The sequence below is a fragment of the Protomyctophum bolini genome (genome assembly GCF_963924005.1).
Source record: "Protomyctophum bolini genome assembly, chromosome: 16".
NCBI classification, from domain to species: domain Eukaryota; kingdom Metazoa; phylum Chordata; class Actinopteri; order Myctophiformes; family Myctophidae; genus Protomyctophum; species Protomyctophum bolini.
The window spans coordinates 6799179-6821678 of NC_137877.1; the positions used below are offsets into that span (position 1 = coordinate 6799179).

At 44.4% G+C, this 22500-nt stretch overlaps 1 protein-coding gene across 1 annotated transcript; it reads right to left on the minus strand.

Moving 5' to 3' along the window:
• Positions 1-834: 834 nt before the first annotated feature.
• On the minus strand, positions 835-13349 carry sik1 (salt-inducible kinase 1). The gene is made up of 13 exons (XM_080786474.1): positions 13033-13349; positions 12366-12572; positions 12051-12167; positions 7779-7842; positions 7111-7272; positions 6184-6308; positions 5937-6060; positions 5597-5817; positions 5031-5180; positions 4804-4890; positions 4202-4673; positions 3888-4071; positions 835-3776 (listed from the first exon to the last, which is right to left on the minus strand). The coding sequence occupies exons 2-13, from the start codon at positions 12519-12521 to the stop codon at positions 3215-3217; spliced, it is 2424 nt and encodes an 807-aa protein (XP_080642600.1). The 5' UTR covers positions 12522-12572; positions 13033-13349; the 3' UTR covers positions 835-3214.
• Positions 13350-22500: the final 9151 nt, after the last annotated feature.

Genomic DNA, 22500 nt, shown 5'->3' on the forward strand with positions numbered 1-22500 from the left:
TAGTCTGGTATAATCGGGTGGCAGCCGTAATGTAGAAGGCACCCGGGAGCAGTGTGGGTTGGCGCCCCAGTCTGTGACTTCCGTGAGGAAGAAGCCCAACAAACCCACAGTGGGGCCTTTAGGAGGGCCACCACCATTACATGGGCCAGGTGGAGCCTGCAGAACCATTGCGTCTCGAGAATCCACCACTCCTGAATGAAGTGCCTGGTGCTGGGAGTTTGGTGTAACGCACAGGTGCTGGACCTGGTGAGAGCAGGAGTGGACCTCGTGAGACGTAGGAGGGGCCCGGACAGGAGTCAGTCAGTCCTTCCACGTGCCAGATTGATGCGTACCCACACCGGCAAAGTAGTTCAGGAGGAACGGATTGTGTGGCCCTGGTTTTTCCCTAATGGGACTGATCGAGGGTAGCTATACTGGAACGTAAGTCGGGACTTGATCACCCCGGTTTATTTTGGCAAATAAACCTTCTGCATTTGGACTGCTCTGCCTCTGTGCCTGCATTTGGGTCCTACGCCTACCCTCTTGACTCACTGTGACAGAAGGGAGCTATGCTACATGCCATGCTACAAAAGGTTTTTAATAAAGTTAATATATAAATACCAAAAATAAAATCATAACCTATACAGCCTTTCACTGTTTTTCCCACCGTGCCATATTGTACATGTAATTAATTTCACTGGAGGCTTTCTATACTGTAGGCTACGTTATAATACAATATACACTATACACTTAGTTTGATATGGTCAAAAGTAATCAAAAGTCCCTAACTTTGGTTTTGTTTGAAATTACCGCAGCAAAGCTTAGGAAGTGAACTTTATTTAAATAAATAGCCACATAAATACAGTCTTACTTGAACAAACATTTTCTCCATGTCTTTTTCACGTACACAAACACACGCCCACACACACACACACACACTCGTTCATGCAGTCAAGTAACAAATCAGAAAACATGTAATACTTGTTATTATCCAAAGTTTATCAAAAGAGTCATCTTACACATTTGCATCAAGAGTCAGTGTTTCAATTGTTTTGTGAAGTTTTCTCAACCCATGGAAAAAAAAACATTTCGGAAACATGAAACATTTATAAAGTGCAATGCTTGCTTTTCTTTAGAAAGCAAGTTAAAATGTAAATGAATGTATCAAAAGGGGTATTTTGAATGAATGGCTTAAGTTGTATAATGAAGCTAATTTTTTAGTTTTTCTCTTTTAAATGTGATAATCAGGGATAGTCGGAATATCTCTGATCATATGAGTTTGTTCAGGAAAAAAAGGCACACATGTTGGTGGTGAGTGCAATCAACCAAACATGTTGACTAAAAATATCAACACTGCTTGTTTCAGAGATAAAAACATTTTTTTTTAAAATTGGGCCTTGATATTAGCAATTTCACATATATGGTCAAACTAACTATATGTTACACAGCTACCATGGCTGACAGCTTAAACTGACGCCTATATAAAACTTGCAGGTAACATCCATAAACTTCTAGCTATCTCAACCACTTATGGACGGTTCAAGGAAAACAGATTTCCAGCAAAAAAAACAAAAAGGTATTGCTTGTTATTTTTCTTTTGTTTTTCATTTTCTTACAAACGTACAAAAAATAATACCACGATGGTCCTGAAACCCAACAATAGCGATATATTACAACATAAACTTCGCATTTGGTGGCAGAGGAAGCTTTCTCATAGCAAAATGCTAAGGAGATAACATGACAATGTAATGCTACGTAACCAGCATGCTATATTTTGAGCCACAGCATTAAAAGTGAAAAAAAAAAATCAGTAGTGTGTTTCTGACAAATCAAAATGTTCGCTCTTTGGTATAACCCAAATTCTGCCTTTCGACAAAAGAACTACAAACTTGCACGGAACTTGCAAGGAACAGCCTATTGAAATGCCTGGAGCCTTTGTTTGTGATTTTCTACAGTACCACGTCATTGTGTCTGATAACTAGTACCAATAGACAGCTATAGTTTGCTCAATGAGGTCCTATAATAATAAATTACAAAAATGACAAGAAACATTAAATAAAAACAAAAACCTCCACAATGTCTTTATGCGCGTCTGTGTTACCCTATGTAGATTCTCTACCTTCTCTTTCCATATGAATATTGCACCGTTCCCATAGTCTTTGTTCTGTCCACATGAAAATAGGTCCAAGGTGAAAATAGAGAGGAAATATAGCTATTTTATTTAGGTCTGTTATTTCATCTAATGCAGCCACAGTCTTTGTGATTGACAGCAAGTTTTCTGTGCATTATTTTTTCCCTACATTTTGATGACAATGACGTTTCTGAATTGAAATACCTTTCAAACATGGTTACCTGAGGAGGTAGCAATGAAAACCAAGGTTTTGAAAAGTACAACATATGTGCCTAATGACTAATGAGTGAACAGAATTTGTAAAGAGGAAACCGCACGTGTTGTTTTGTGCCTGCAAGCTGACTCATGTACCTATTGTTCTTTAGTCACTCCGCTAGACAGTATTTTTCTTCTACTGGCTGACAAAGATGTACTGTAGCTGTAGCAGTTTCCTTGTTTGTTTTTTAGCAGCATAAGCTAACTATTATCGTACATGACAAAATCACAGTTTCCGTCACAAATTGTACCCTCAAGTAAAAGCTCGGAAGCTCAGGGCTGCGTACAATGCAACAAGAAAAAAGACAAAAAAAGAGCTTTGGTCTTCTCTCCATTAAAATTTAAAAAAAAACAAAATAAAATAAAAGTCTTCATGTGAAAAAAATGAAATGTGAGACATGAGTTTCTCTGGTCACTAAACTCTGTTCTCTCGTTATTCAAGTGAGTTTATCATTTCGCCTGGTCTGTCAGACAGATTCTCTCCAGAGTCCGGGTTGAGGCCCAGGCCCCTTATTGCGTCTCTGGAAGTTTGATTAGGATTCAAAGCTTTCTCCAGAGATTGGTTATTGCTTGGTCTTCAGCTTAAGTAATCACACGTCTCACACACACGCACACGCGCACACACACACACACACACACACACACATGCGCGAGTGCACGCACGCCGCACACATGAATTCTGTGTTACTAGTTCAAAGCGTAGATCTGTCACTTGCAGCTGTTTTGCTTCTACACATCAAACTGTTGTCTTTCTTTCGCGTACTCCACACCAAGTGACCTGTCCTCTGGGAATATTCTTCCAGTGAGGGAACATTCATTTTGGTCTCATTGTCTGAGATACATTGGGACTTATTTCACCATCACACAGCTGCTCAGCTGCTGCATCTCCGACTCTGGGCTGGAGGTGGACCCATGCAGGCCCCAGGTCCCTGGTCCGGACATGAAGGGACTCTGGGCAATAACCGCCTGGGGCTGGTGGTGGAAGTTCGTATGGTGGTATAGGTGGGCTTGCTGGCTGATGTGCAGACGCGCCTCGAGAAGGTGCCTCAAGATGATGGCCTCCCCTGTGGTGGCGGAGGCCACCGGGGCCAGCGAAGAGAAGCAGGAGGAGGAGGAGGATGATGTGCAGGAGGAAGAGGATGCGTCGAGGAGGGGTTGCTGCTGCCAGAGGCCATGGTGTAGTCCTAGAGGGGCTTGTTGACGAGGAGCAAGGGCAGGCTGACGAGGCTCTTTTGGGAGGAGGGGAGAGCTGCGGGGGGCATCGAAGAGGGAGGCGGGCGCCAAGACGGCGGAGGAAGGCGGGGGCGGTGACTGCTGCGGAGCCAAGAAGAGCAGGGGGTTCTGTGCGGGCGCAGCAGTGTGAGGGGCTTGGCTCTGAGGCGGGGTGGCCTGGTGCTGGATCTGCAACATCCTGGTGAAGGCAGAGATTCAACGTGGAGCGTCAGTTCACGGTGTCTTGTTTTACAAGTGCTTTTTTGGCTAATATACTTTTTACATATCAACGAATCAACTGCCGTCTCACCTCTGCTGGTGCAGCACCTCCTCTAGCATGCTCCGGTGTTCAGAAAGAGCCAACGACCCACGGCTGCCGCGGTTACAGGAGGGAGGCGGGGCTACCTGCCTCGTCAGACCCTTGATCTTGTTCAACCCCAGGAGGCCTTTTGTGCGTGTGGTCTTCCTCAGCTGCTGACGGAAAGCCTTGAGGCCTGCAGGACAATAGACCACAATACTTCCTTTGATATTTCGGTGACGACACACTGACACGGTAACATCCTGTCTTGTTCACTTAACTCCGAGTGTCCGAGTTATAAATGGAAACATTTTGCGGTACGCTACCTTGCGTTAGGGACGTTTCGGAGGCCCTGCGGCCTTCCTGGAAGCTGGCGGAAGGCAGGCTGCCCTGGGCCTGCTGGGGCAGGAGGTGTGACGAGAGCGTCAGCGGGGATCCCGCCGGTACCAGGGCTCTGGCGTCGGCTGCGGAGGTCAGACCCATCGACATGCCGCCCACAGCGCCGGCATGCAAGGCTGACGACGGGCCAGGACTGGACGAAGACTTGAGGCAGCTGTCTGAAGACACCGGGGGGTTACACTGGTGGAAGCGGGCAGACACCTCGGCCAGCGTGTGTCTACGGGAGGTGGTGGTGGTGGGAAGGAGCGAGGGCCCCGAAGCTTGTGTGCAGGCCTCGTCCTCCTCCAGGTCCCTGGGTCGGACCTCTTCGCTGATGCTGGTCTCCAGCAGGCTGTTTGGGGAGATGGAGCGGTTCCACAGCAGCCGGTTCAGACTCGCTTCCACTGGAAACACCACGCGCTGGAGACAGGGGAAAGGAGCGCTAACGATTAGCGACGGCTAATAAACAGGAAACGGATGGAGTCTGCAGGTCTCTGATTTGATTAGACTGAGAAAAATGTTGAATCCAAAAGATCTCTCTCTCTCTCACCTGGAACAGTCCACCATGGTCACATTCCACATTGGCTAGAACTGGAAATGCTGTTGCTCTGAAACTGTCCGTAGACTCCATAATCACCTATAGACGCAGGGAGAAGATACATGTTTTTTTAGCATGATATAACGAAAGCAAAAGTTCCTTAGCACTCCTATAGGGTCAAGGCCTATATAGGCCCAGATTCAGACCCGATATAAGCCCAGCTAGAAAGAAACCCTCACCTCTGGAGTGGTGGAGTCAGAGGTGCTCCGAGGCCTTTGGCTCCAGGTTCCACACTGGCGGCTGAGCTGCTGGGCACGATGCTCTCTGACTCTCTCCAGCAGTAGGTAGTAGATGGCTGAGAAGTGATTGTAGCTGCTGTTCTGTAAGGACTGTAAGAAGACATGGATTAGGGGATTTGTTGCGGTTGCTTGCCTATACTCGGACAAACACAGTGTGTTGATAAAATGTCCTCCCTCCCTATTTATAGCTTGCTTTAACCGTCTATATCTTAGACGTAGATGTATATCTTGGCAGAGACTCAATATTGAGAATGTGAGTCTGGTTCCATGCCGATGCCACTAATTCTTCCCACAAAATGAGCAGTTAAGCCCAGAGGTATTTGGGGTTCCGTGTTGGGTCGGTGTATGGCGTCAGGAAGATAGTATAATCTCTTGACGCCAGACATGACTAACAAAGATAATCGTGATCACTACCAGGGAGCATAGGGACAGCTGCTAAGACTACACACACTGTTCATACTATACATACAAATTCATCATTAAACATAACATTGTTAACAAGTTACCTCTATGGTCCTCTGGCGGTCGATGCCCAGTGTGTTCATGATGCCAAGGACAGGCTCACTGTAGTCGCCCAGGTTGGAGTTGTACTCAGTCAGGGACTGGCTGAGGGTCTGGTGGGGGGCCGTTGGGTCCGCCAGCATCCAACGGTGCTGCTTGATCTGGGCCACGCTGATCCGCTTGGCCGGGTCCACCACCAGCATCTTACGGATCAGGTTCTCACAGTCTGAGGAGCAGAAAACGTAAGGGGTAAGTCTCTCTGGGTTTTGAGCGCTCTGGTACGTACTTGGGCATAACCGGTGATTAGCGGTAATTCCAGAGATTTGTTGCCACAGCAACACATACCTTGGGACATGAAGAAGGGGATTCTGAAGCGCCCTTCGGTGACTCTTTGTCTGAGGGCAGGAAGGCTGGGCCCGTCGAACGGTAGGGAACCACAGACGAGGACATATAGCACCACACCGAGGCTCTGTGAATATAACAAATAAATAAGTCAGCTGTATTCTTATTGATAATAGTAAATATATAAATAAGAATACGTTCAAATCAGTGCTTGTTTCTTAACATGATGCATGCTTTTTTTATTACTTACCCAGATGTCCAAATGAGGCCCCTCGTACTCCTTCCCCTCGAACACTTCCGGGGCTGCATAGGGTGGGCTGCCACACCATGTCGCCAAAGGCTCGCCTGCATTGTAGAAGTTACCGAATCCAAAATCTAAAACACACAGAGGGAGAGTTGGCTTGTTAGTTCTTGCTGTTGCGTAAATTAGCACAACCATAAGAACCTGTACACAGTATAATATGGCGCCAGCTACTACACAAATGTTTAACTATCTTGCATTCATGGAACACTAATATTTAGGCGGTCACATTTCTTCATGGTAATGAATGAATGTAGCGTGCGTGAGCACATTGCTGCGAGTCTGAAAGACGGAATCGTCTAATTCGCCATTTCAAATATTCAACTTAATAAAAGGGAAGAATTAGTGGCGGCTCTCCATTAGCATGCAGACAATGCTATGATGATCATTTAATTAAAAATGATCCCTGGATGGAGAATCCCAAAGCCACAAATCCTTTTTCAGGCCAATCAGACAGAAAATCAGCAGGGAGAAATGTCTCACACATCCAATGAACATGAATGACCTCAAATAACAAGCAATGAATGAAAGACAAAGACCCCCCAAAAGCCCCACCTTCACCTTGCATTATCCCAGGCAGTCTCAAATTAGAACACTTTTCGTGCCGGCATGTTTTCGGGCGCTTGCCAGGCAAAAACTACAAAGTGATGTCATTCAGCGGGTCCTTGGATCGGCCATTTTTTATCAGGAAGTAAGAATGCAACTGTCCAAGCTACTGGGGTTCATACTTTTTCTCATGTCACCAAATCAAGGGTCAATTCCGAGATATAAACCCCGCTAAATGCCAGTATAAGTATAGTATAAGAGTGTGGAGTTTTATTAACCGTTTTTGGACGTGTATGAAGTGTGCTAAAAATTAGTGTGTAAAACACTCACCAGCTAGTTTAATGTTCATGTTGGCGTCCAGCAGAAGGTTCTCAGTCTTGAGGTCACGGTGGACGATGTGATGCCTGTGGCAGTAGTCGACCGCCGTCAGAATCTGCCAGAACTTCTTGCGGGCCTCGTCTTCACTCATACGGCCATTGGAGGTCAAATGGTCTGGAGGGTGAGTGGAGTTTTAGTTAACCCATTCTGACCTGAGATCAGATTCATACGAGGTTTCCACTGGGACACACACTGGTCTGATTAACCCATTCTGACCTGAGATCAGATTCTAAAAATGTCAGTCGTTCTTCGATTTTTCAAAAAATAGCAGACCTACAAGCTCGTAGCGCGCCACTCGGTGGCGCGATATGAGCTTGTAGATCTGCTATTTTTCAATAGCTAAAGCATAACATGATGCCAACACCAAAATGGGTGCCCGGTCAGAATGGGTTAAAGAAATGAAATAATCTAAATTCAGTAGAGCTGCTGCTTTACTGTGTTCTGTATCATACTGGGAGATAAATATCTGATAAAAAATGGCTTGCTTTAATATTGTGTCCCAAGAGATTAGCACACTAGGACCAGCTCATTTTTTTTTCATTACATGAGAGCCCTCCCTCCTTACCACAAAAGTTAAATAAATAAATGAAATATAAAACATTTGCTATAGTGGAACTCACCAAACATCTCTCCGTTCTTCGCATATTCTGTCACAATGTAAAGCATGTCTTTAGTCTCCATGACCTATGAGAAACACACAGGAAACAGAGCAGGGTTTAGTGCAAACTAGGTCATAGGCAGCTGATGATGTTGACAGAAGCTATGAATTTCCAGAGGAAAAAAAAACAAACTCCTCTAAGTACTTCAGCAGAGCCAGACCTAGCCAGTAGCCACTGGGGACATGTCCTGGCTCCTATATTTCCCCGTTCATACTTCCTCAGTTCCATTCACCAGCATGTCACAGTTAATTTCTGCTTAAGGATGCTTGCACACGAGCGTACAAATATTGCATGCGCGTGCGTGCGTGCATGCGCCACACACACACACACACACACACACACACACGCACACGCACACGCGCACGCACGCACACACACACTATACTATCAATGTACAACCTCATAAACATTTTCCGTAATGTGGGTGTGGGTCAGAAATAAGTGTTCAATTTCATTCTAAATCTGCATCTTCTTCATAATTGGCTTGTATATACCGAAAAACATTCACGCACAGCGCTCATATGGGTCCCTCCTTGTTTATCGAGGGCACCATAAATGGAATCACTCAACAACACCAGCATTCTGTAAGTGGAACGGAAAGACGCAAGTCCCCTTCCTTTCCTGAAACTCCCAGAAACCCGCCATGTCTCAAGGGAGAACCTCGGGCCTGGTGCGTCTGAATAGAGGCATTACACAACAAAAGCAAATATTTCCTAAGTGACAAAGCCTCATCTGCACAAAACCCGCCGGTCAATGCCACGTATTCAATGTCAGAAGTTGCGTTCCATTGAATGGCGAGGCCTAATTCTTTTCCATTGCGGGACTTTATAGAAACCCAGGGGGAGCTTTCAGTGCTTCCGTGCACACAGATGCCTCGTCCGGGCAGGGTTTATCTGCGAGATAAGGCAGCACTCTATAGGGCTCTAGTCACCTTGAGGTGCAGCTGACGTCAGAGCTATTAAGAAATGGACTCTGGCACATTAAGGACCACCACACATGTGGGGTTGGGGGGGGGGGGGGGGTTGACTGACGTTAGGAAGGTCAGTGGGAGAAGCTGAGGCTATAGGATAGAGAGGGGAGAGCAAAGAGAAACAAAAGAAAACAAAGGCCTGTGATTGTATTGCTGTATTGTTGTATTGTTCTTTCTGCTTTGGCAATGTATGTTTTCTCATGCTAATTAAGCCCTTTGAATTTAATTGAATTGAAGAGATCTCCAGTTGTTGGCGAAGAGGCTGTCATTTTTACTTTATCCGCGCAAAACCAATGAGAGTGGAAACTGGCATTGCAGTTTATCAGTGTTATGTCATACATCGAATGACATACATAGTGTACAGTAGGACCTAAATGGCCAATGTGTGAATGTGGCCAACTGAGACAGGTCTCAGACTAGTGTGTCTTGCTGCCTATATATCCTCCTAATTCACATGTGACCTCTCTAGATCACGAGCCCGGCTCACGCCACCACCTTCTCTCTTTACACAAGGGAGGAGGATGTTAACTTTTACCCAATTGATACTTGTCGTGCAACAATGTAACTTGCAGGAAATCATTTATTCTCTGAATCGTTTGTATAGCCAGAAAGGAATTTGTTTTGGTGATGTTGGTGCATTATATTGAAGCTAAAAAATATAAGAAAGAACACTGTGGAGACACTGGTATAGCGTCACAGGTAAATTATTGCATTAATTAAAGAGAAGATCTGTCATTTTCATTGAGCTACGCAGTTGTGTGTCAAGATTAGATTAGAGAGTACAGTCCTGCTGATTACCGTAACTCAAAGCATCAAAGCACCTCACTAGAGTCATTACCGTTCTTGCATTAATTCATTCTGGGCGGGAACCCCTTTTGGTGTTTTAAGCATTATGTTATACTTTAGCTATTGAAAAATAGCAGATCTACAAGATCATAGCGTGCCGCGCTACGAGCTTGTAGATCTGCTATTTTTGAAAAATCGTGAAAATGTGGTCTTTGAATATATATTCTTTCAGAGCGAACGTTTTAAACTTAAATCTATGCTTCTGGGAGGTCCCTGGAACAACATATTTTCAGATGGGGGTCGGCGGCCAATTACGCATATTTTTGGGGGTTCTTGACATGAAATAGTTTGAGCACCACTGACATAGAAACATAGGTTTTTCAGAAAAACTATCAGTATTCAGAGATGAAGGTGGAAACACGAGGACGTAGAAATCCAATCTGTACATGGGCCGAGAGGCCCATTAATCACTTTAGATCGCCATGTGCGTTTAAGCTCTGAATAACAGTTCCCTGGCAAGTGGAAAACCTGTAACGTCGTGAGATCTTTGGAAAGCCATGATTGGAAGTGTTGATTAAGTTACTGGCATGCACTGCCAAGGTTCTGTCCCAGCATCAATAATTAATAATGTGAGTGGCTCATCGTCTGGCAGCAGGCCACCATACTATACTGTATAGAGGAATCTCTGTCAGTAAAACCCTCATTTAATTCTGACTTGTATAGAATGGTCCATTTGGGTCAATTTCTATACACTCTCAGAGTTGCATTAACAATTTCGCTGCATACCTTTTAACCCATTTTAGGCCTGACGTCGAAATAAAAAAAAAGTCTTCTGAAAAAATATATATTAAAAGATTTGTGCCGCCTTTTCACGATTTTACAAGCCCATAGCGCGCCACGCTATGAGCTTATAGATCTGCTATTTTTCAATAGCTAAAGTATAACATAATGCTTATAGTTAAAACACCAAAAGGGGTTCCCGTCCAGAATGCGTTTCCGAAGTGATAGTTTGACCATATACAGTACAGTATGGGCAAAAGCATGTGTGTGAGTTGTAAAGCAATATTTGAGAGTTGAAGGAATAATATTATGGCGTGTGTAGCCTATGTGTGTGATTATCTGTGTATGTTTACACACACATGTGTGTTTAACACGTGTGAGTGCCTCATGCCATCATTGTCCAGCCTGCTGAGGGGAAAAAAGCGGATTCCTCGTTCTAAGTCTTCAATTTGATTAAGAGCAGCATGCAGTTGGCGGGGTGGCCCTTCACGTGATTTGCGCAGACAGACACGCTGCACTTGGCTTCCACTGATGCTAATTGGACTTGACATTCAAACCTGTAGAGTCAGACCCGTCTTTAAGCGCCACTCTCTCCCTGACTTTCTCGGAACTCACTCTCAAATTCTCCGTGCTCTGTCACTGATCGGTGCAGCAGACAGTACACACACACTACCCAGCAAAATCCTGCAGTGTTCATTTACAGTGTGTATTATACCACACCAAAAACTCTGAAATGCACACGGTCTGTCAACTCAAAACGCACAAGCATTGTTGTTTCTGCCATTTCTTAAACACCGCCCGTCATTCATCCGTCGTATTATTCTTGCTCTTGCATACACACTTTGCTGCTTTTGTATGGTTCATAATGCACTGCACTAAATGCCACTGTGCAAGTTTCACTCGACGTGTCACTGGATACCATTAAGATGACAAATGGGCCGTAATGTGCGTCACGGTATAATGATGTTACCACGCCTGCACAACTCCAGTCATACGATATGGCAATGCTCAATAATGCTTCATCACTGGAAAATGTGCCTTTAGCACACAGTGTACATTTTTACTGTACTCATTTTACATTGCCTCTGGTGCAGATTACACACTTTTTTCTACACCATACACTAGTGTGTAAAGGAGCAATGGGTGCATGTGTGTGTGTATACTAGTTACAGTATATACACACCCATGCACCCATTGCTCCTCTGCAGATAGCCTAAGTGGCATACCACAGATGCACGACACATGGCACAGTGTCATACGCACCACAAATCAAAAAACACACACACACACACACACATGCAGGGACGTGCAGAGCGTTAGAGGGGCAGGGGCTGAAATCCCGTAAAAGAGGGCACTTTTCGACACAAATAGCAGATCTACAAGCTCTCAACGTGTCGCCCTGCGACGCGTTGAGAGCTTGCAGATCAGCTATTTTCGGGGACGCTGCATGCCTTCCGGTATATGGCATGGAAAGGAGTGGCATTTGCATTTCTTTCCAGACCACTACATTCGTGGTCTGGAAAAAAGGGAAGTTGTTTTCCAGACGGGTAAAAGGGCAGGGGCTGAAGCCCCCTTTGAAGTCTATGTGTTCACGTCCCTGCACACACGGACGGACAGGACGGACAGACAGACAGACAGACAGACAGACAGACAGACAGACAGACAGACAGACGGACAGACGGACAGATGCTACACACCTGGTACAGCTTGATGATGTGGGGGTGGTTCAACAGCTTCATGATCTGCACCTCTCTGTAAATCTTTTCCAGGTTGGAGGGGTTCAATCTGGTTTTATCAATTATCTTTATGGCCACCTGCAAAAAAAAAACAATTAACAGATCATTAGTTCCTGCAATGGGCAACTTAATTCAAGACGGGTCACTAAATGATTACGGTTTCAAAACGTACAGCAATGATATGAATGATGATATCACAAATGCACAGAGTATAACCATGCCAAACACAAATGCGCAGTAATATTTTCCTGTGGAGGAAAACAGAATAATGCTGACCTGTGTTTTGGTGACTTTATGCCTGGCCAGTTTGACCACTGCAAAGTTTCCTTTCCCTAGAGTGCGGATGATCTCATAGAAGCCGACCTGTAGGGGCCTTCCCAGGCCAGGGTTAGGCTGAGCCCCTGCGTGGCTGCTCTCTGTCATGATCACCATGGTGCAATGTGCACTTTTATTCCAATGGGCGATTCAAGCACAGTGAGTAGCCTACATGTGGAAACAAAGAGAGTAACATTTAGCTAATACAATAGGCCTATAGTACATTTTCATACATGTATAAAGCATTGTGCCATATATGAGCTGTGAAGCATGCATGAGGGCGCCATGATATGCTCACTGGACATAAAGCCTATTCTATAACAATAATAATAATAATAGGCTAATAATAAATAGGAAACCAATTAAGACTATAGGCCTACAATAACAAACGTAGCCATATCCTATAAAACAAAGTAGGCTAGTTCTTAGGGAAAAAAGGGAGAAAAAGCGACGTCAAAATAAATAGGATATGGCTGCAGGGCAGGCTATAAATCATTCTGCACGTCACTCTTAATTTAGACGAACATACAGTGTTATAAAGTTACATTGATAAAGTAACAGCAACTTTCGTTTAATCTAAATATTATTTAAAATAAAAGTATAAGCCCGTTTAAAAGTGCAGCCTTACCTTAATTACAGAGCGCAAGAAGAACGCGACCTCCTCTCACAGTTCAGACATGTCTCACGGGCAACGCAAACCATTCCAAGACCATTAACCAGCACAAAAGAAATACAACTCTGACGCAGAATCCTCTCAGATCATTTTAAACACAAATTAAATATTGGTATTTTTTGTTTGTCCAGTGAGCGGTGAGCCGTAACCAGTATACACTATATAGCCAATATATTACAGTAAAGTGACTCGGCAGGTCACTTCTCTGGGGCTACGGCCGCACGTGTGTATGTATGTGTCTAATATACAGTGGGCTACTCGTAACGCTCCGCTCCGCTGGAATGCAGATCGCAGAGCTACAACACAGTGTCCAAAGGGAACTCCTCCTCCTCTCTCTCTCTCTCTCTCTCTCTCTCTACGCCACCATAACAAATTGATACCCACCTTATTAACGTCACACCCGCGTCAGAGCTTCGAGCGCCGGGGCGCAAGGCCGGGCTAGAGCGCACGGCGCGCGTTGCCGGGCAACCGGGCGGCTCGGCGGCACGGTGACGTCAGTGCTGATGGAGCCGTTGCTCGGCGATGGGGACGGTGACGTCAGTCCTATAGAGAGAGAAGAGTCACCACGTGATGTTTCCTCCCCAAGCTGTTCGGACGTTGTAGTGGAAGTGGAACTCTCTCTCTCTCTCTCTCTCTCTCTCTCTCTCTGTGTGGCGACTCGAGCTAGCTGGGGCTCGCTCATATCCTTCCTGGCATCATGCCTCACAACTTGCCCTAAACTGACTCCTCTCTGTGTATAAAGAACTGAAACAGAAAGTAGCCTAAAGATCCGGCCGGGCTAATGGGATGCATTAGACAGTTTCATCCACCCACTCCAATATAGCTACATCATTTGTTCTGTTCTGTTCTGACTGAACAGAATGTATTCTATTCTATTCTTATCATGTTCTGTTCTGTCCCATATTCCTTTTCCGTTGTTCAATGCATTGAAGGCACAAGTAGGTGTCTTGATCCATCTTCATATCTGGCATTTTCAAAGTTATATTGTTTGCCTCAAACTGTCTCTCTATAGTTGACCCTCCCTTATGTTCTTTAGTTCTCCATGCCTCTCATATTGCAGAAGACAACCCCCATACAGTCTAGTTTCTATACCACAATGTCGTCATGGCCTCATGGGAGACATGCAGGCGAGGAGAGGGTTACAGTCAGGTTCAGTTCAGGTACACCATGCGGAACGACAGAGAAACAAAGGAAAGAGAAGAGAAAGGGAGGAGCATCGATCCAGGCAAAGAGCACACGAAACAGCACACGGCACTATTGTGGACAGACATACACGCACGATGCGCGCGCACTCACTCACTCACTCACTCACTCACTCACTCACTCACTCACACGCACGTGCGCGCACGCTGGCAGGTACGCACACCATGCACTCACAAAAACATCTAATGTACACCATGTGCAGACTCTCTTTATCTACAATTGCTGCAGTCATAACTAGATGTTTCAGTCCTTGCATGTCTCATCATCAATCATCCTTACTTTGCAACCATTGTTCATCGCACACGCTCACTCGCTCGCTCGCACACACACACAAGAACTACGTCACATTGAATTACAAATAATTTAATAGAATAACATAATTATGTTATGTCAGTCTGAACAAACTGTACAGACAGTTGTCACAGTTCATGAATCTTATTTCCATTCTTTGTGACAGTTTGGAACGCATTGCTGGGTTTTGGTAATACACACTGCATCATTTCCTCTTGTCAATGTGAGCCATGCAGCAGAATGTGCACAGTTCAACCTATACTGAACATCGCAGTCATGACCGCCCTGTTGGTCAAAGGTGACCAATTTGATCAATTTGGACGTGATAATAATATCAAGGCATGTCTTGTTGTAAAACTACTTCACTCCTATACGCTCCAATACTTTAATTCCCCCATAACACCCCAAAGTACTTAATAAAACCCCAAGACAATAGTGTGTAATTAAGTTATTGCTGTCAGCATGTCAGTAGGTTATTGCTACCAAGCTAGAAAGATGGCAGCAGATGCAACAATCATCTCCCATGCATGGCCATTAGACATACTTTATCATATCGTTGCAGCATTTATTTACTTAAAATACATTTAAAGTGCAGGTAATTCTTAATGACCTTTACTCACAGGGTATTCTTAATGGGTGACTTTCACTTTCACCGGTCATTTTCTAGCTGGATACCTCTACCTTTTCAGGTACTTTTCCACCAATGCAGCTACTACGTACGAGATATGGCTCTGAAATCAAAACCTTTTTGGGCAAATATCCTATTTTGATTTATGAGGGCGGAAAAAAGAAGCTGTTATTATTTTTCTTCCGTGTGCCTGGGCCTGCATTGACGTACACCGTCAACGTTTCTATTGTACTCTTTGTGATTGACGGCCTTGTGCTTTACTGTTGGACAGAGAGCGACTTATGTTCTATTAGCAGGGCTATATATGCTGCACTTTAAAGGGACACTTCACCCCTTTTGCAACCAGATCTTATTTTAATGATGTTTGGGAGACAAGAAACACTTTCCTGGGGTTTTTATGTGGGTAATATTTGTTTTGAGAGATCTTATTATTTCAAAGTGTCCATGATGTCATGGCCACTGGGCTCACTTACTTCCTGGACTACATCAAGGACAATCTAAAGAGGACGAGAAGCGAAGAACGTACAGTGGACTCCACATTGCTCTATGGAAGGAAAGAAACATGCGTACAACTTCCTGGTCTCAACTGCGCATGTTTCTCTCCTTCCATGGAGCAGCATGGCGTCCACCGTACGGTCTTAGCTTCTCGTCCTCTTTAGACAGTCCTTGGACTACATGTTGTCTCAGTAAGACAGCCCTCCCCCTATCCACAAGGAGGAGAAGTGCACCAAAGCATTATGGGAAATTGGGAATTGTAGTCCTGGAGGGAAGTGAACCCAGTGTCCATGACATCATGGACACTTTGAAATAATAAAATCTCTTAAAGAATTACCCACAAACCCCCCCCCCCCCCCCCCCCCCAATGAAAGTGTTTATTTTCTCCCAAACATCATTAAAATAAGATCTGGTTGCAAAAGGGGTGAAGTGTCCCTTTAAAGTCGATTGTGTATAGGGTTGCCAGTAAAATACGGGACGACCAGAAAAAGGTTAAATATCAGATACTGTATGTAGACCTACAGCCTTTGTATATTATATATTAACCACTTGAACACCTGCATCCATATACTGGGTGAAACATTTGCCAAAACAAGCTCCAGGTGACGTGATGTGAGCAAAGAGATTTGGTTTAGACAGAAAGACACCTCTTTTAGTTGACAAACTTGGAAGGCAATCATAGCCAATCAGGGTGGACTATGAGAAATCTAACAGACCCATCTTGACTGTACTGTAGAGATCATGTGTACTGATTTGCGTGAGATTTGGATAAAATCTGTAGGCCTACAAGTAATATAAATAAATGTGTTTTTCAAAAATCTGCCTCATGGTGGCGCTATAACAGGCAGATGTGGAAAAATACAGGGAAAAGGTTTTTCCTTGGCTTCTAGGGAGTGATGAGCATACAAAGTTGTACACAGATCGGTGCAGTTATAGAGGCTGTTCTGAAAGTTTTTAAGTGGCATTTCATCCTCGGCCTATAATTTCACGGAAATTGCCGTGTTCATGATTTGTGGCATTTTGTTTGAAAGGGACCAATCCTGCGAGCTTTGGAAGCCAATCTATTCTCAGCCAATCGGGATGGTGTATACCGATTTGCGTGATGGATAAAATGTGTACGAGTAATGTGTTAGTAAATAATGTGTTCAGTATGGTGGCGCTATAACAGGGCGTTCAGAAGAATTTGGGGCAGAGGTTAGTCATTGGCATCCAGGGAGTGTGTGTGCACGGTTTGGCATCGACCTGGCCAACGGTGCCGGAGATAAGCTGTACACAGACGGACACACGGACGGTCGGAGTGCAAAACATATATACTCTCTCCCCATGCCTTCGGCCTGGTGGAGACAATAAAGAGACTTATTCCAAGGGACGGTTGCACGGCAACCCTAATTGTGTCCCTTCTCACCTGTCAAATGCATCCCTCAGCACAGCTAGGTTTTGATGCTAATCAGGGGATTTCCCTGGAGAAGTGTCAAACTCGGTATTGTGCTGAAATAAACACAGCGTACAGCACGGCAGCGAAAGGTCACACGATGCATGAGAACCAACACAGCTGCTATCCACGTGGTGCCGGAGCGGAGAGAAAAAAGGGGATACATAATCCAAACAGACCTTAAGCTGGCAGGTCCACATAGGGACGAATGACACGGATCTGATAAGAGTAAAATGGGAACAAAGTGAAAGACCTGCGACACAGTTCTTTACAGGTCCGTTTAAGATCTTTGATTTGTCCATTTAACGATGGACTGGCTCAGACTACATATTCTGGGCCATGGGATAGTCTGGCTCAGACTACATTCTGGGCCGTGGGATAGTCTGGCTCAGACGACATTCTGGGCCGTGGGATAGTCTGGCTCAGACTACATTCTGGGCCGTGGATAGTCTGGCTCAGACTACACTCTGGGCCGTGGGAAAACCTCTCTGAGGTGGCAGCTAGAGATCACAAGGGTATCGAATTGGTGAAACAAAACAAAACACGTCTGACTGAAAATGTCATGAGTGAATCAAATGACCGACTGGGCATGTGGCAGCCTATTATCCCATTCTGACCTGAGATCAGATTCATACGAGGTTTCCACGGGACACACACTGGTCTGATTAACCCATTCTGACCCGAGATCAGATTCTAAAAATGTCAGTCGTTCTTCGAGTTTTTCAAAAATAGCAGACCTACAAGCTCGTATCGCGCCACTCGGTGGCGCGATATGAGCTTGTAGATCTGCTATTTTTCAATAGCTAAAGCATAACATGATGCCAACACCAAAATGGGTGCCCGGTCAGAATGGGTTATACAGAAACTGTAACAGCTTGCATTGAATGTGTTGGGAGAGTGAAAATGGAAAAGCTCAACAGAAGGGCGGGAGGCCGGGAGCTTATACCCTCCCCGTGCTCCAGAATGTTAGAAGAAGAATGCAAAGATCATGCAAAGCTTCCCAGCCAAAAGGTCACGCACGGTTTTGATGTTTGATGAAACACCGAAACCGCATGGCCTCGCTCTCTGCTACTGCTCTCGTTGTTTTGTCAACCATATACAGCCCCCATTTGAATGTTACCTTGATTTGCATGATACATTTACATATTCCTTTTAGTGGGAACACCCGCCGTGGTTTTATAGCCTCTACGACGTGTTTATTTCATACCTGAGACAGATGAACTCGGCAATCGGTTGTTTTATTATGAAAGAATGAAGAAGCACAAGATATTGGACAAGTGAACCTACTTCTGAAAGCATCTATGTCCTCCTGACGAGTCAAGCATGACAAACAGAATATGTTGTTTTAAACCATCTCACATATGCATTTATTTTGGTCTTATAATAATCAAATACGTTTTAAACCCTAAAATTATGTCCACAGTCCAGGAGATGTAGACTGTATTTATTGCTCCCCTGTAAATTAAGCCAGTTGTCAACCATTGCATATTCTTGTTTATTGATAATAATTCCTGGAAAGACAGTTTGTAATTCCTCCTTCTTTCACTTTTCCTTTTTTCAATCTCATTCTCTCTGTGCCCAATCTCTTCAGTATTTCTGAAATACAAGAACAAAAATACTATGTGGATTGACACTGAGTAGCATTTAATTAGCTAGCTAGCTAGTTCATTCATTCATTCATTCATTCATTCATTGCTTTTGAAAGCCTTTGATGTCTTGAATGCCCATTTATGCCTTATGTATATTACAGCATAGTTTATTCCCTTCGTGTATCGAATGAGCTGGAGAAAAAAAATAAGCGGCCTCATCTTGACATAGGAATGGAAGTCAGGTGGTGTGTTTGTGTGCGCATGAGGTAATGTGATTCAGGTCATACTACAGTAATCCACTCAACAGCATACAGTGCAGTTTAGATGGTGTGTGTGTGTGTGTGTGTGTGTGTGTGTGTGTGTGTGTGTGTGTGTGTGTGTGTGTGTGTGCAGTGTGCGTGCGTGCGTGCGTGTATACATGTGAGCACCAAATGGCTGCACAACTTTAGTACAATTTAAGAAGATTTGTTTTAGATAAACTTAGTTACAATCAGGAAAAGATACAGGCTTGTATAGTTGTAAGTTAGGGTTGGAATTTATACTTAGTTGGGCTGGGTTAAAGGTTGCAAAAGAATTACAGACTTGAAAGGGCAAACTGTATGTTGTGCCAACAAAGTCTCAGGTATGTATATGTTTCACTGTCTTGTTACAAAAGGGCACTGTACATATTACATAAACCACAGCGGTGTGCGTGTTGGGCCATGAATACCATTGTCGTTCAGTTTCTAATGCAATAGGTTCCAGTCAATGTCCTCCTGTCATTTGTGAGTCGCTGAATTGTTTATATGCAATAGGACATCCTATTTTAACCCATTCTGACCGGGCACCCATTTTGGTGTTAGCATCATGTTATGCTTTAGCTATTGAAAAATAGCAGATCTACAAGCTCATAGCGCGCCACCGAGTGGCGCGCTACGAGCTTGTAGGTCTGCTATTTTTGAAAAATCGAAGAACGACTGACATTTTTTTAATCTGATCTCAGGTCAGAATGGGTTAATCAGACCAGTGTGTGTCCAGTGGAAACCTCGTATGAATCTGATCTCAGGTCAGAATGGGTTAAATTGTAGGCTACTTATATTTGGGGAGAAATTAAGTTGGGAAACAAGTTGGACAGGATATAAATGACTAAAATGAGACATGGACAAAACAAAATGACGTGTTTTGACCATGGAGCAAAATGAGGTGTTTTTGACCGTTGCGTGGCATGGAGTTACCATAAAAACAACATGCAGAGACAATAAAGCAAATGACAGCAGCAGCTTCAAAGGGAACAGCGGATTCCTTTGAAGTATAATCTTTAATGTCCCGGCGGATCATGTCATTATTTAAGGTCATGTGTTGAGTCAAATTCAATATTTTATAGCCCGGCCGACCGTCTCCGTGAAGGTCAGGATCATGGAAAACCAGAAGAATCCTTTGGGTAAACACAGTAATCAGATATAGTGTGAAACAACACAAGCTTTTATAACCCTGAAAACCCATAGGAGCAAACAACACACAGTAAAATCCTCACAGCTAATTTTACTCTGAGAGTGTACAAATGTAACCAAACAAGATTTGAAAGGTACGAAAGGTTAATATAAATCCTGTGACAAATCCACAATCAACGTGGTAAAAATCTCCTCTTTTTTTTTTTGCACTCAATATTAATGTTGCGCAAACATGCAGTGCTATACAGTACAACTTACTGTACTTACTGTACGCTTACACCCAGGATGTACATTCCATTCACAGGTGGTTTGTACACCATACGTGGTTGTTTACAAACAACCCAACTGAAGCTCAGGTCTAAACGATCAGTAAGCTCCTTTACTATCCTGCGAAATCCTCTCCATTTCGTGACCTCTCCAGGGCCTCTCCATGGGGCAGCATCATAGTGAAGTCATTCATAGTCACCAGGACGCACAATAATCACGTCCATTTTTAGAACCACATTGCAGGACATAATGCTCTCCGGATGTTGTAATTAAGCAATATTACACGAGAGGGTGTGGTTTAACGTGATTATTGCCACAACAGTGATGCAGTCAGGAACGAGACGTAGTCGAGTTCCGCAACCACACCCTCTCGTGTAATATTGCAATTATACAACAGTTAGAAAATCGCTGAAAATATTTGTTTAATGACAGATGTAGTCACTACGACCACAAATGTCCCAAGAAACTAGCTAGCCTAGCCACCGAGTTTGCTGAGCTCTGAGTTTGCAGAGCAGCTGAATTCTTTGTTTTGATTAGGTGTGGAGTGGTGGTGCTCGTTTGAACCACGGCTAGAAGGCTGTTTCAACCAATCAGATTGCTTCCTCGAAATGACCTGTTGCATAATGAGTCTTCATCATCTCCACTGCGCCACTGTAGTTCCATCTAGGCCGGCACATTCTCTCGCTGTCTCTTCCAAGTTCAACTTGAATGCTCTGGCCCATGCTGACCATGACTAACCATGACCATTCGCTTGACGTCTGGGCGATGGATCACTGAGGTAGAGAGCGTACACTCTAACCCCAATCATTACCCTATATATATATACACGTTATATAATGTTATACTGCTAGGTGTGCATGGACGGCCCTTATATGTGACCTCACTGTGAAACTTGACCTGGGGCTGACCGTACAATTATTGAATCTCAGTCCGTCCAGCCATTCTTTAACTCCCATGCTTTTTGCATTGTGTTGCAGACTTGCAGTCTTATGAAAGCGCCTTTGTGCGATCCGTTTTGGAGTCATTGTGTTGTCTCAGGGAGGACAGAGGTACCACATGCTTCCTCGTTAATTGGTTCTGGGCTGTCGTTGCTTGTTGATTTTGACAGGAGTCCGCTGTCCTCGTGAGCTTGTGCGTCAAGCTATCTTCTAACAGCTAACGGCTCGAGTACCTCCCTCCTCAAACAAACAATATATCATTGGTATCTCTCTGACACGTGTGTGTGTGTGTGTGTGTGTGTGTGTGTGTGTGTGTGTGTGTGTGTGTGTGTGTGTGTGTGTGTGTGTGTGTGTGTGTGTGTGTGTGCGTGTGTGCGTGCGTGCCGTGCGCGCACACACAGTACGTGCTGTTCTTTTTTCACGTTTAAAAGTGCAAACTGACCAGAGCCTCGTTGTCCTGACAAACGCTGATAAATGCAAACACTATTCAACATTATTCAGCTTGCCCTTCATTGAAGTCTGCTTTTCTGTCAACAATAAGATCATAGGCTACTGAGGTAAATACCTTTTCCCGTCCCTCATGCACGCAAGCACACACACACACACACACACACACACACACACACACACACACACACACACACACACACACACTCTATTACACTATAATACATCACACAACCATTCATTTGAAGGGACATTTAATCCCAAAGTGGGTCATTAATGAGGGGGAATCATGTTTTTCTGTATTTTATATTTCGGTGTGCTGCATGCTCGCAGCGTGTGGGAGAACAGTTCCATGACACTGAGGGCTGTATTTTGCGTGTCTTAAGTACCAGGTCTTATTCCCTATAACTTGAGTAAACTAAAGACCTGGAGGCGTGATCAATGCTCTTTGGCCACTCAGAATAGCCAAATGGCATTGATCACGCCTCCAGGTCTTTAGTTTACTCAAGTTAGGGAATAAGACCTGCATGGTTCTTAAGACACGCAAAATACAGCCCTGAGGATCAAACCGGGGACCTTCTGATTCACAGAGACACCGATAGTCGCTCCAAGGTATCTTCTGAACTGAACGACTGCAGCCTTAACCTTAACCCTAAACATAACATAACAACCCTTGCTGTAAAGGCCAAATCCTAACGCACGC